General features: G+C 36.3%; 1 protein-coding gene across 5 annotated transcripts in view; it reads left to right on the forward strand.

Moving 5' to 3' along the window:
* The window catches only part of WDR7 (WD repeat domain 7), a 276,960-nt gene that overhangs the window by 12,690 nt on the left and 249,259 nt on the right, over nucleotides 1-15,011 (forward strand). For all 5 annotated transcript variants that reach the window (XM_010961322.3, XM_010961325.3, XM_010961324.3 and 2 more), the window contains exons 2-8: nucleotides 1,148-1,227; nucleotides 4,404-4,576; nucleotides 6,926-7,032; nucleotides 8,541-8,619; nucleotides 11,656-11,830; nucleotides 12,414-12,490; nucleotides 13,305-13,424. In XM_010961322.3, coding sequence (XP_010959624.1) covers nucleotides 4,418-4,576; nucleotides 6,926-7,032; nucleotides 8,541-8,619; nucleotides 11,656-11,830; nucleotides 12,414-12,490; nucleotides 13,305-13,424 — 717 coding nt within the window. In that variant the 5' untranslated portion in view covers nucleotides 1,148-1,227; nucleotides 4,404-4,417. The remainder of the gene's footprint in view (nucleotides 1-1,147; nucleotides 1,228-4,403; nucleotides 4,577-6,925; nucleotides 7,033-8,540; nucleotides 8,620-11,655; nucleotides 11,831-12,413; nucleotides 12,491-13,304; nucleotides 13,425-15,011) is intronic.

Here is a 15,011-nt window from a genome sequence, read left to right on the forward strand (position 1 = left end):
CTCATATTTATCTTATTATTACCATTCTCACCACTGTTACCTTTCATCATATATTTATTAAAGATATTCTATCTGACAGACACTATGCTCCGCGTCATATGGTAATGGATACATAGATGTGGTTCTTGTTCTAGGGAGCTTGAAGAGTAGTAGGGGAGACAGCCATTAAACAGAGACGCCCAGAAATAGTAATGAGAGTTCATCGTCTCTTACCAGCAGTGCAGCAGTGTCCTCTTGGTCTTCAAACCCAGTTTTATCCCTCTCTATTATATTGCAGCTAGCGTGATCTTTCCGAAAAGCAAATTCAAATTTAAAACATTGACCTGTTTTCCATTGCTGGCAGGTTAAACTCCAAATTCCTTTAGATGGTTTACCAAGTTCTTTATGAGTTGGTGCCTGTTGACCTGTTGGTTCTTTGTGCTCTGAATGCCAGCCTTACTATTTTTGCTGTCCAGAAAGAATTGAGATCTGTTACCTCTGGGACTTAGAATATGTAATTTCTTAAGCCTCTTCCTTGGGTAATTACTACTTATTCTCACTTACGATTTCTCCCAAGAGTCCTTCCTGGACCCACTGGACTATAGGTTAGGATATCCATCTTTTGTGTCTCCGTAGGGCTTGAGATTTCTCCCTTATCACACTCTGTGATAATTGTTCGTCTGCTGTTGTAATACCATAGTACAGGCACAGAATGGAAACTTGGGAAATGCTGCCCCAAAAATGGATACTAATTATTGTTATTCTGAGATCAGAATTTAGTTTGAAAGCTGTTTTAGTATTGGAATTGGAGTTTGTAGTGTTATTTCTAATAAAGTCATGCGGAATTAAATTGTTATATTTGCAGATAATAGAATTGCGTTAGACAAGCACGTACAGTAATAATTTTATATTGTGTCAGAAAGTCAGTGAAAGATACTAACATGTTGAAAAATCCTGTTTTATTAAATCTTAAGTGAGTGCTGGAAGAAACCAGTAGATATGGAAGCAGAATGTGAAGAAGTAGCAAAATCTGTGTTTTTTTTAAAAAAATTAATATTTATTGAGCAATTGTCATATGCTAGGTATTTTACTTGCATTAAATATATGATTTCTCTTAATCTCTATGATAGCTTTCTGAAAGGAGGGTATTATTGTTCATCTTTTGCAGATGGGGAAGCTGAGACCCAGAGGGATAACTTTTTCAAGATTACATAGAAGAGCCAGAATTTGAATATAGTTCTTCTGATTGTAAGTCCAATGTTCTTTCCATTGTTATTTTTTGTTGTAGTTGCTGTTGACCGAAGTACAGTTTTATTTCTGTATAGAACTGAGAAGTAGGTGAAAAGTGAAACAGAAAATTAAGTGAAATAGAAATTAAGGTAACCAAGAGGGATGACTTAATTTTTATCTCCCAGACCCCTGTTCTTTATGATTTGATTTCTTTGACTTAAAAGTGATTCCAAGATTATACTGTATGGCACAGGCAAATAGACACGAGATCTTATGGTAGCTCACAGAGAAAAAAATGTGACAATGAATATATATATGTTCATGTATAACTGAAAAATTGTGCTCTACACTGGAATTTGACACAACATTGTAAAATGATTATAAATCAATAAAAAATGTTAAAAAAAGTGATTCCAAATTAATTGTATAAATACCTCTTGATGAGAAAACTAAGCCTCAGAAATGAGAGGATATGATAAAAGACTGCATGATTAATGGCAAAGTGAGGAACAGAATCTAGAACTTCTGTTACTTGACTCTAAAGCTTTTTCATTTAAATTTTTTTGTTTAATGGCCAATGTCTAAATGTAATTTTAAGCCAGATTTGATACAAACATGGATAAAAATTGAATGTTCCCAGTGTTCTTTTGTTTTTAGAAGCGTCTAGTTTTACAGTATATTTATTTATAACTCTAAAATTTAAAAGCTGACATTTCCTCTTAATTGTATTAGTTGCAAAACATGAATATATTGTACACAGAATTTTGGAGAGTTAGTAAGAATTTCTTCAGAGGTTCTATTAAAATTCATACCATATCAGATTAATCATTTGTTAAATCACTTTTGCTTTGGCCCTTTTCGAAAAAAAGGTATGATTTTTAAAAATCCGAATGAATCCTGTTCTAGGACTTGTTTTGTTTCCATTTAATATAAAGCTTTTTTGGAACATATCAGTTTCCTTCATACAATGGGTGATAATGTTGCAAACAAAGAATGGATGATGAGCTAATAATCAGAGTAGTTGAATGATGATGGTTGAAAACGTCACGCTCTGGATTTACATTGCCTTTCGTTCCTCTTTAAAAACTCCCTTGTGTGCCAGTTGAGTGTGTCTGGGCTTATCTGTTATTTAGTTTAAAGAAATTCAAACTTTGATTCCCGTGTCCTACCTAACCAAATGGTTAGTTCCTTGGTATTTTGCCCATTTTTTGTTTTAATCAGATTCTGGTTGACTGCCAGTTCTTGATTTCTGTGAGAATGTGAGGATTTATTTTAGTTTCTGAGGAAGCTGAGTTAGAGATAGATGCGTTTTCTTGTGTTATCTTCTTCTAATGATGTAAGCCATACCTTTATCATATTTTGGGCGATTATTTTCACTTGTTTTAAGGGCTATGAAATGCATTATTCTTCCAGGTGTCCTTGAATTCCTTGCCCCTTGAATACCAGAATGTTCTCTCCTGTTGAATCAGAGCAGACACATGTCCCTGTGGCGCACATAGTCCTTAGTCCTGAATCTGTATATTTGCATTCCTTTAAGCTAGGCATATGCATTGAATGTGAGTCCTCAGATGTCTAGAGAATGATGTTTTTTCCAGATCTCACCATAGTGTGTTCAATGCTGTGAGCTTATTTAATTGAGAGAAATCTTTTTTGGTGATATAATTAAAACTGAATGTTGTCACCATGGAAAAATGAACTCCTTCCAGATTCTCTTTGAGAGAAAGTCACTGTTGGATATGTTATTCAGCCAGTAACACACTGTACCAAATTTGCTCAAATTGGCTCAGTGTTTGTTTTCATTTTCTGATATTAAATAAGAATATGGAAGTCATTGCTGGTGTCCTAGTAGTCTATGAAATGGTAAAGATGATACACAAAGAGTTTTATAAATAGGAAGTGACTTTGGAGTTTTTACCTTAAAAATACATACCATTTATTTGCTGTAGCAAAAAGATGAAGTTTAGGGGGAACAAATTGATGAAATCCATGAATTCTAACAAGTAATAAAAGATGTAATATGTATAGATTATCTTTAGTAAACATGCTAATGTCATTCATAATTTTTTACTTGCCTCATTTCTAGTTACCGTTTTTTAAAAAGGGGTTTCACTTTTAGTTTTCATTTACTTGTTTAAAGAGTGTAAGTAGTGGATTAAAGAAGAGACCTTTGCTAAAAGTAGCTAAGCAGTAAGACATGGCTATCAAACTATTTTCTTTCATAGAAAGTGGCTATTCCTTTCAGTGTTTCTGAAAGTTTCTTAAGACAATCTTAGCATTCTAAAGAGTCTGGAGTTACACACATATTTTTTGTTGTGACTTAAAAATCAAGCCGATAGGTGACCCCTGGTGTCTGGTGAGGTCTGGCAGTCTTCTGTCTTCTGTGGAGCCCTCTTTGATTATTTCCAGTCTCCATTTCTCTCAGACTTCTCTGAACTAGCACTTAAGTCTTTGACCATGCAGTGTATAACACTTAAATCTGTATGTTTCACCAGCTAGATCTTAATTTTGTCAAGTGAAAGAATAATTCCTTATATTTGTGCTACAGAAGGTGTAGTCTAGTATACACTGCTTCATTGATTATTCATCTCACATTTAAATACTTTAGTCAGAACTAAATTTTTGTTACACAGAAAAGAGTTTAAAGTGAAATTCTTTTCCCCTCAAGTTTCAGAGTTTACCGTAAAATACACTTTGTGACTTTGAGATACGATGGCTGTGTGGGAAATATGGCGAATGAGTTTTTCAGTGAACAATACTCTTTTTAATGATGAGGACACTGTGAAACAACACTCAGTTTTTCTTGGACATTGTTATTTATTGCTGCATTTGGGTCTTAACAAGATTTGGAGATCATTTGCCACTGGTAGCAAAGCAGAGTGAGTAAGACCGCAGGTTCTAAGTCAGGCCGCCTGGGTTCTGAGTTGGGCTTTTTGCTTTTCACTTTGTGACTCTTTATGACTCACTGTCTTTATGTGTGAAAGAGGAGTGAGTAGTACTTACTGCGTGATTTGTTGTGAGGAGTGAGATTTTAATTAGATTTTATATTTTTTTATATATGTGTCTTTTATTTATATACAACGTTTAAAGGAATTTTTGGCACTTGGGAATTTCAAGTTGGCTTCATAATGAAAATGTATGATATGTTTTAGAAGGAAATATTGTAATATTTGACATCATTCTTATAACATTTCCAGGTTTGAAAGCACAAATGGCCGGAAACAGCCTTGTTCTACCCATTGTTCTTTGGGGTCGCAAAGCACCAACACACTGCATCTCAGCAGTGCTTTTGACAGATGATGGGGCCACGATCGTGACTGGATGCCATGATGGACAAATATGTCTCTGGGATCTTTCAGTAGACTTGGAAGTGAGTATTTGAAATGCTGATTGCACTTTTCATGTACAAGAAACTACTTAATACAAAACAGCACAGATCCAGAATAAGACTTGGCCTTACAGTATATTTTCTGTGGGATGCATTTTGACTAAAATTGGTAATTGCAGATTGATTATTTACATTATTCATCAGAATTGACTTCTGCTGGCTTTTGGCTATTTTGAATTGTAATATCTACCATAAGTGGCATAGTAGGTTACATCTGAGGTTTTTCAAAAGATTTCTATCCATATTAAAGGAGGTTTCCAAAAAGATATTAAAAAACAGTTTTGAACGTTTATACCTTCTAAGGTGACTGTCTTGAAGAGAGCAAAACTTTTTGTAAGATGTACATTTTGTTGTATTTATTTTAAAAGTCATCTTGTATTTAACTGCCATTCTTCTTTGCTGCGAGTGCTCCCTTTGCTCTGCTCCTGGGCCCTCTCTGTGGACACACTGTGTTTTCCCATATTTTAACCTCCCTTCTCCCCAAGAGTTTTCCCGTAAGGGGGAACAGAGAAAGGGTGGTAGCTGGTGTGGAATATAGGGGCTAGAAAGTTGATTTGTTAAGTAGTTTTTTTGGAGGGGAACAGTCTTATTGAGATAAAATTTAGATGTCATACAATTAACTCATTTAAAGTATACAGTGTAATGATTTTTACTCTGTTCACAGTTGCACAGCCATCATCACAGTCAGATTTAGAACATTTAGGGAAAAGGCTTTTAGCTTCTTACTGTTGAGCATGTTATCGTGGTGGGCTTGTCCTATGCGGTCTTTATTATGCTGGGGTGTGCTCCTTCTGCACCCAGTTTGTTGAGAGTTGTTCATCATGAAAGGATACTGAATTTTGTCAGATGCTTTTTTTGCCTTTATTGCAATGATTATTTGGCTTTATACTTCATTCTATGATTTTTGTTCATTATTTTAGATTTTGGTGGGAGTACCGTCCAGTTCTAGTTACTCTATTATGGCTAAAAATGGAATTTTCTAGCAAAGCCATGTACATTGAAAATAAAACCTACAATTGGGGAATTTGATTTTCCTGGGGGATGTTAGAGAATTGACCAAGAACATATTTTCCAGTGGAGGAATCTCTGCATAGAAATGGGATTGGATGTATGAGAAAATTTGAATTTATGAGAAAATTCTAGGCCTATTCTAACCACAAAGAGTGGTTGTATTTTTCTTTTGATTATAACCATGCAAAAGATGGCTAAGATGATTTTGATTTGGAAAATTGCTTCAGTAGTCACATACCAGAACTATAGAAAAATCTCAGTACTCTTCTCATGGCATATTTAATTTGGAACAATTTAGCTTTTCTGTATAGCACAGGGAAATATATACAAGATCTTGTGGTAGCTCACAGCGAAAAAGAATGCAACAATGAATATACGTATGTTCATGTGTAACTGAAAACTTGTGTTCTACACTGGAAATTGAGACAACATTGTAAAATGACTATAACTCAATAAAAAAATGTTAAAAAAAGCTTTTCTAATGAATTAGGATAAATTGTTTCCAAAATGGATATTGTGAGAGGTACAAAAGGGCTTTAAAAGTATTGATCAAATTCTATTTTTTTTAAACTGGGTATTCAGTATATGGTTACATATTTTTTATATCTTGTACATCTTATGAATCATATTTGGTTGCATTAAATATTTAATTAAGAAATGCATCCTGACATAACCTAAGGCCCTGAAGTAACCTGAAGTGATAGCCTGGCACTTGGTACAAGGGAGATGAATTTGGAGGCTGACTGCCAGACTATTTTGGAAGAGTAGGTATTAAGTCATCCTTTCTATCAGGCACTATGTCACTAAATCATTAGTCTGTGGAGGTCACTCTTAGTTCCTGATAATTAGCATTGGTCTCAGCATTCAGTAGGGTGCTTGTCCTGTAGTTTTTACGTTTGGGGATGTCAGTCTAGAGATAAACATGCTTTCATATCATGGAAAGTATTATTTTAAAAATAAGTAAGGTTGAACTATTTTACTTTTTATACTAATTTATGTCCTTAACCTGATTTCTCAATGTACTGTATCTAAGTGCTTGACACTGCCCTGGTTTGCGTTCTGGTTCCATCACTCTGTATGAAATTGGGCAAGTAATGTCACCTCTTTTTTTTTTCACTTTTGGCCTGAGAACTTGGTGGGGTGATTGTTGGCATTACATTGGTGGGGGATCACTGTTTTGCTGCCCTTAGTTTTTGGTGTTCTGAGCAATTCTTCTCAAATCTGTATCTGTATATTTATATTGAATATTTAACAGGATTCCTAAAAATGATTACTTTTTAAAAATTAGGTACTTATATCAACGTATTTGTGTATTTCTAGGTGAATCCTCGAGCACTGTTGTTTGGTCACACAGCTTCAATCACCTGCTTGTCTAAAGCTTGTGCTTCTAGTGACAAACAGTATATTGTGAGTGCATCTGAGAGTGGGTAAGTGTTTTCTTATTCACTTTTCTCCTTATGAGTCTATATTGCAAATAGTCCCAGTGCCACAGTAAGTAGGGAATTTTTTTCTTTTCTTTTGGAATATCTTTTAAATAAATGCCTCAGTTGTCTCAACTTAAAGAGATTTGAAATATGTTTTAAAAATGAATTTTATCTTTATTAATGATTTTTATAATACCTTTATTGTAATTTATGATTATGTCTTTGCCTTGCTTTTGAGAAATTCAGAGTACCATTAAAGTTAAAGCACGGTCATTAATCTCCATGGCATTTTTACTGAGTTGGCAGACAACTTTGAAGGTTTTAAAAAACCTCAGTGATGCTAGGCTAGCATAAATTTGGAAGATGAAGCCATTTAAAAGTTCATACAGTTACATTGATGTATGTTAATACACTAACTTCCTAAGTCTTGCAATAATAACTTGCTTTTGGAGATGTAGGTCGTTGGACAGCAGTTGTCCAGAGTGTGGGGAATTAAAAAAAAAGCTTTTATGTTGTTTAGAAAATTGTATATTTACATAATATGTTATTAAAGATAGTTGGGAACCTGGAAGAGGATTATTTAAAAAGTTGTTCCTTCTGCTTCCCATAATTTATGAATTTGAAAAGAACCTTCTATAACTGGAGGCAGCATCAGGTAAAAATATAGTACCTTTTGGTCAGTTACCTGATAATTCATATTAGAATGCATATTCCAAGTAGATCAAGTCAGTGTCCTTTGAAAAATTTATACCATATAAGATACAGGAAAAGTTATCCTAAAGAAAATCCCAGTAATATCAAGATCATTGCATTTTAAGACTGTTGTCTTCTGTTAAATAAATCTTATCTTTTTAAAAGGCAAGGCATATTGACATTTCTGATTTTGAATGTTGTATCTTTAATTTGAGATAAAGCTTTTTTTTTGGTATGCACTCAATAAAACTTCTGCAATAAATACAGAATCAGAACTGGAATATTGTATTTAATTTGCAAAGATATGAAATTCAGTTGACTTTAAGTTTTGTTTTTTTGCAGTGCTAAATTTTCTAGCTATGTTGATAACCAGTGGGAAATGTCAGTGGTTTAAATTAAAAGTTTATTTCTTGTGTTTGTCACTTGCCCTTCATATATCACTTGGGGCTATTCTCTGCTTCCTCATTATCCTTACTCTGAGACTGAGGGTGAGGGAGCAGCCGCTGCCTGGAGTGGAGGTTGGGGAAGAGGAGAGTTCTGGCAAGTCTCATAGCTGGAACTACTCTCAAGACTCCACCAGCTAAAGGGGGAGCCAGGAAGTGCAACCCTACAACGTGCCCAGAAAGAATATGGACTGAGGTGGGGGTGGTTAGATTGGAGGGGAGTTTAGGATGGTGGGTGAACAGCAATAATGACTATATGTTCCTTTTTCTGAAATATATCACTTGTACTGGAAGGTTAATTTTAAACCACTGTGACAAAGTTGAACAGTGCTTTTAAAACTCAGATTTGAAGTTAGCTGTTATTCTGTTTTATAGAGAGATGTGCCTCTGGGATGTGAATGATGGCAGATGTATTGAATTCACAAAATTAGCTTGCACACATACTGGCATACAGGTTAGTATCTATTTCTGTAACTTGTCCAAGTCAGCACAATTTATTTCAGGTGGACAATTTTAAAAATGTTATTTTAAACATTGGGCCTATATTTTTGTATGAAAAACAGGTAAGGGTGGGTAATATGACAAAAAGACTAGAGTTAGAGTAGTAAACGTTTCCTCAAAAAATGGTCTAGGGGGAGAGGAAAATGAAAGGGGAGGAGACTGATGGGGGAAGATGTAAGGTAAGCCATTGCCACTGCTGCTTCTGCTCTTTCTGGCTCTACTGGGCATCCAAGTAAGAGCCCCTTTACTGGTTGGGTAAGTGTTCTAGATCCTCAATAATGAAACTGTTTCTTGCTATAGCCTTAAGGATTCCACTTGTGATTGACACAGTGCACTTTCTGGATGATCCTTTTTCATTGTTTGTGCAGTTGGTCCTTGGATACATGTTTTGCCTTCACAACTGCAGAAAAAATGACTATTTCATATGCCTGGCTTACAGGAATTGATAGCTTCTCATGTAACATTCCTGGTATTCTTCCTTATTCTTTCATAGTTGCCAAATTCTTCGTGCTTCAGTTTACTCATCATTACTGTGTTGAGTGTTGGGAGAATTACAAGGTATATAGAAAAGGTGGTTTATGTTCTCAGTGGGGAAGGAGAGTGAAGAGAAGAGAAGAGATCTCAAGTTTTAGGAAATATTATATAGGCGTTTCTTGTATGATGCCTCACTTAGTCCTCACGGTATTCTTACAAATTAGATAGGAGAGTATCATTTTACATATAAGGAAGCTGAGGGCCAGAGTGATCAGATGACTTGCCCTAGTCTGGTAGTGAGTCATTCCTGCCACTAGGATCCCAAATCAGCTTTGTCTGACTGTAGGGACTCTGTTCTTTCTTGTATATCCTACTGTCTCCCTTCAAATAAGCAAATAAAATCATTTGTTGGGGAAGAAAATCTGTGCTAACACAAATTAGAAAAGCAATGGAAAATGTCTGGAGGGAGGTGGTGGTTGGTGTGATGTAGACCTTTAGTGACCATTTCTTGCCCTGGCAAAGGCCTTTTAAATACTGCTTCTTTAATACTGTTAAGGGCATATGCTTTTTATTTAAAGGGCATGTATTATTTTTTTAATCATATGAAGAATCATCAAGGTTTGTATCATTGACTTTATAATTTATTATAGTTGAAAAATTGTGTATAAATATCAAACTCATTGGATATAAATATTTTGACTATTGTATAATTTTACAATTTAAAAGTGCTGTGTATCTTAGAAAAAATTATCTTTATTTATTAAATGTAGTTTTAGTGCCTGCTATTTATTAGATCCCGTATTAAGCCTTGATGAACAGAAGTCATGCCTTTTTGGCACGTTTACTAGTGTGTGGCAGTTGTTTCCCATGTGATCCTCACCCTCTCAGGTCCAGAAGCAGGTTGTTTTTTATGTATGTGGAAATGATAAACCTTGATGATACTGGCAGTTACTGAAATCACAAGGAAATGCCAACTTATTGAATCATCACATGGGGGCATTCCTTTTTAATATTTGGAAAGCCCATTTCTCTATTAAGGACACCTTCTTTGCCCACATCAACGTGTCTTGGAAATTAAATTAGTGTTCAGAAGATTGGGAGTATAACTTTAAAGCAAAAGTGAGAGGCACTTAGGCAGGCAGGTCTAATAAGATATCCTTGCCCCCAGAGGAGAGCCCTTCCCTCGTGACGGCAGTGCACATGTCTTTCCTGGCTGGTGTTGGATGAGCACTGACAAAGGCTGATTCTCTGCAGCCATCCCTTTCTCCTTCACACCTCCTCCCCTTATGTGGGTCAAGGCTACCGACGGTCACATTATTATATGCGAGTGCCTGGCAGTCCCTGGGAGCCCAGATTGCGTGTCATGTCTTTTGGCTCAACCTTCTGAGGTCTAGAGATGCCCTCTGTGGTAGTCTGCATTTTCTTAGATCCCCTCTGGGAATTTTAGTCGTGTTACCTTGCGCTGAGTTACTATGCTCCGTGATCAATGTATGTCTTTAAGAAGTTGTACTCCACGTACAGGGTGCTCCATACTTGAGAAAAGATTGTCTTCTTCACATACTGCATTGAGCTCTAAGCATGGGACTGACGAGGATGGGAAGCAGACTGAGTTTCTTATTTCCCCAGCTGTGGAGTGGTTACAGTGTGGCCCTTTGTGCAGTGCCCAGCTTGCCCTCATGTGATCTGTATAAGGTCCAGTCCCTTGGAAAGTGGTAGTCTGGATACTGTGTATCTTCACCTCATAAAAATCCTGTAGGAGAATCATTCCACTAAGAGAGTTGCTTTTTTTTGAGGCCAAGGAAAGACAGGCCCTATGATAAGTTGTTGGTCTTGTTTTGATAGTTATTCTTTCTCTGCTTTTTGGTTGATGGAAACCCATCTTATCCTTTTGAGTTATTCTTGGCGTGAGTGACATGATTGTATTGATTCTTCCTCTGTTTTTCTTCCACAGGGTGTAAATGTGCAGTGTGAGAATGGTTTGTAATGGTTGTCACACACGCTAGTCTAAAACAACACACTTAGATTATTCAGAATTCACTTCTGATTATATTTTAATAGCATCTTTGCTTCTAAATTTTTTTAGTTATAACTAGTAATTATAAGCCTATACTCACTTATTGCCTAAAACTCATACTGTATTTGTGACCCACCTGAGCTACCCTTTTGCTTTCATTTGTGAAGCTGGTTTTATTCAAATATTTTATTAATTCATTCAACAGTCCTGTTTTAGGTGCTGCAGGAGGATGAAAAAGAAGAATTATCATGAATTCTGCTCTAAAATACTTCGAAAGGGAGGATAAGATGTTAGGAAAAGAATAATTTTTGTTAAATATTTTCAAAATTAATGTAACTTGATGGATGCATACATGTGCACATAGGTGCGTATAATCTATAATGTGTTGTACCTGTCTGGAAATATCACTGAAGAAACTGAGCATCATAATAAGCTTGGGGAATGCAAGTGAATCAAGTGTCTAAAGTAAAGGAAAACATTTACAAATCTTTCTCCTTTTAGTTCTACCAGTTCTCTGTGGGAAATCAGAAGGAAGGCAGGCTCCTGTGCCACGGCCATTATCCTGAAATCCTCGTTGTGGACGCCACCAGCCTTGAGGTGCTGTACTCCTTAGTATCAAAGATAGCTCCAGACTGGATTAGCTCCATGAGTATTATCCGATCCCACCGAACACAAGGTCAGTGTGCCCTTAGGAACTTCCGCATTGAGTCACGGTTCCCCTCCCTCTCCAAGTTCACGAATATTACAGTGGTGTGGTGATTGCTTCTCTACCCAAAGCTTATGAATTTAGGTTTTGTAGCATGTCTTTCTCTTGATCACATCTGTGGAGACTGTAGTATGCAACAAAATGTCTCAAAGGCAGGCAAGGTAGGTGGGAAAGGGGGAAAGAGAAAAGATAAAGAGACTCTGCTCATCTGTGATAAATGATAAAAAGTGAATTCTGAAGAACAAAAGTTATGTGTTAACACTGTAATGAAGAATATTTGAAGTTATTAAAATGTATTGATTAGAAAAAAGAAATCCAGGAGCTAAAAACACCTTTTCCTTGAACTCCAAATTTTTGATCATCTCCATTAACTTGTTTTGAAATCTGTTTCCTGAAATCTCATAAAATATAGAATTATTTTTATTCTATTGTAAATCATGATATTATTTAATGTCATTAAAGCAAACGTGTCCCATGTCACTGTTGTAACCATGTTGCGATTTAGCAAGAAAGCATATTGTGCTTGTAACTGGCTTCCTCCCTCTCTGCATAGAGGACACTGTGGTAGCGCTCTCAGTGACGGGCATCTTGAAGGTGTGGATTGTTACCTCTGAAATAAGTGGCATGCAGGTGAGCCAAATGGGACTGGGAGTGACTTCTCTGTTTTTGTTCTTATGGAGTCTTACATTTTACTGCGGATTCCCGTTTTCACTTAAAAAGAAAAGACAACGCTATTGTTTTCAGTAGCCTTGACATAGTATAAAAGATTCCTCTAGTATGCTGTCTCCGTACATGAATAATTTTTTTTCCCTTTTGATGGTAGACATCCGCTTTATCAAGGATACAAAGTAGAGAAACATATTGTACACGATATGAAGTAGAGAAACAGACAAAGGCCTCTGTCTAAATTTGAAGTTAGAAGGTAGTTAGCTTGAGGGGGAAAACTAAAACACACTACCATGAAGAGGATAGGAAGTCGATTTGAGTTCTACTAGTGTTTTGGACTTGAATTCCTTGTTACGTTTTACCAGTAAGAAAGGCAGATCAATTTTCTGGCAGTATTGATACTAATCTCTTTCCTTAGGGAATTTTTAGACGTTGAATCTGGGAGAAACTGGAGGACTGATTTTTTTTTTTTTTAAACCAACGAGCACGTGTAACTACAAAAATTAGGATTGCCTCAAATTTTTATTATCTGTCATCGCCAGTGGTGATTCTGACTCTCATTAGTATTTTAATCTTGAGTAGCTTTGTAGCAAACATGTTGTGCCCAGGTGACTTTAGAGTGTATTTTTGCTGCTTTTTACTACCTTATATGAGGGGCTAAAATGATGAACATATCAAGTGTTGCTTTTATTTCATTTTGTTTTCTTTATCATTGTGTAATCATTTTAATTGACAACCAAGCCAATCCTAAAGTTTTAACAAGTCTTTCTCTTTTTAGGATACTGAGCCAATATTTGAGGAGGAATCCAAACCAATTTACTGTCAGAATTGCCAAAGCATCTCTTTTTGTGCATTCACTCAAAGGTCACTTTTGGTCGTGTGCTCCAAGTATTGGAGGGTAAGATAACTACACAAGTAGGAAATGGTGTTTTTACTCTTCATGATGTTGGCTTGTCAGACTTCCAAAGATGACTGTAGGAGCAGCTTGGTGGTAGAATGTTTTAACTGCTTGGAATTCATGTCTGATTTTGATATCATGTTTTGAGGTATGGGATCTGGCTATACAAAGTTGTCTTTTTTGTTTGGGTTCATAGAGTGAGTCAGTTAATAACTATTAGTTCTATTGACCTTAACGCCTACCTTTGCTACTGTTTTATTCATTGTCCTGTCAGTACCAGCGTGAGCAATGGTTAGTGAGTTTTCTGCAGGCTGGACGTATCTTTGTAGGTTGTTGTTATCCCCAGTTGCCATTTTTATCTGACATTTTGGAGTCAGGAAGGCCTTCTGGCACTTGAGAGCCAGTGGTGGAGGAGTACATTACTTCCACATTGCCAGACTTTGCAATTTCCATGAAAGACGAAGAGTCAGCGAGTTTTGATGAATTGCTCTATGCCTAGCATAGTTTTCAAAGCTTGCCGTGTATTATTTTTTTAATCATCACAGCTCTCTGAGAGGTGGTATATTAGTTACCTAATTCTGTTTAACAAATTACTTCAGACGTTAGGGTTTAAAACAAAAAAATATATATATCATCACTGAGTTTCTGTGGGTCGGAAAGCCGGGCGTGTCTTAGCTGGGTGCCTCTGGCCCAGGGTCTCTCACAGATGTCGATCAAGGTTTTGACCAGGATGACCGTCTCAATCCAAGGCTCACTTAGGGGAAGATCCGCTTCCAAGCTTATTCAGTTGGTTTGACAGGCCTCAGGTCCTACTGACCGTTGGCTGCAGACATTAGTTAGACAATTTTATTTTTATTCCAGAGCTTTTCTTAGTTCTTCTTGTTGTGCTAATGTTATATACTGGTAAGTATTATAGCAAATCATGGTAAATTCTGCTAAGATTTATTCCGATTTCAAGGCTTTTTATAAGCAACTTCATTGTTGTTTCCTTAAAGAAAAATAAAATAAAAACTCTGGACCATTGAGTTGCTCATTCCTCCTGGGGAAGTGTTTTAGCAATACAGAATGCACTTTTATCAGAAAATTGAGAGTGGTAGAAAAATGTTATAAGACAAAGGTTTTACTCCCAGCTCTGTCACTTATTGGACGCGTGACCTTGAGCAGGTGATGTAGCCCTTAACTGTGTCAGGTTTTTGTTCGTAGCAGTTCCTGCCTGCCTGCCTCCTGCAGTGATTCTAAGGGTCGTATGAGAAAATGATTGTAAAGGCACTTTACGAACTTTGATGTGTCTTATTAATGTGAGGCCCCAGAAGGTCAGTAGCCTGTTTTTCTGATGAAATTATAGGGACTTGGCTTTTATATGTGATAATTATTAACAATAAAACTGAGTCTGTTAACTTCCTATTTACACTATTAACACATTGGTGAATTAGGGTAAAGTGAGCTAATCCCCTGTTAAGGAGGAGATACTCTGGTGGTAGAGTTTTTGGTTAGAAACATTGTTACTGGACATAGAAATAAAACAGGAGGCATAGCCATGCATTCTAGGGGTTGGTTGCTTGTCATTTTGGGGGGCTTGCTCCTCCC

This window comes from Camelus bactrianus, chromosome 30 (genome assembly GCF_048773025.1).
Source record: "Camelus bactrianus isolate YW-2024 breed Bactrian camel chromosome 30, ASM4877302v1, whole genome shotgun sequence".
Classification (NCBI taxonomy): Eukaryota; Metazoa; Chordata; class Mammalia; order Artiodactyla; family Camelidae; genus Camelus; species Camelus bactrianus.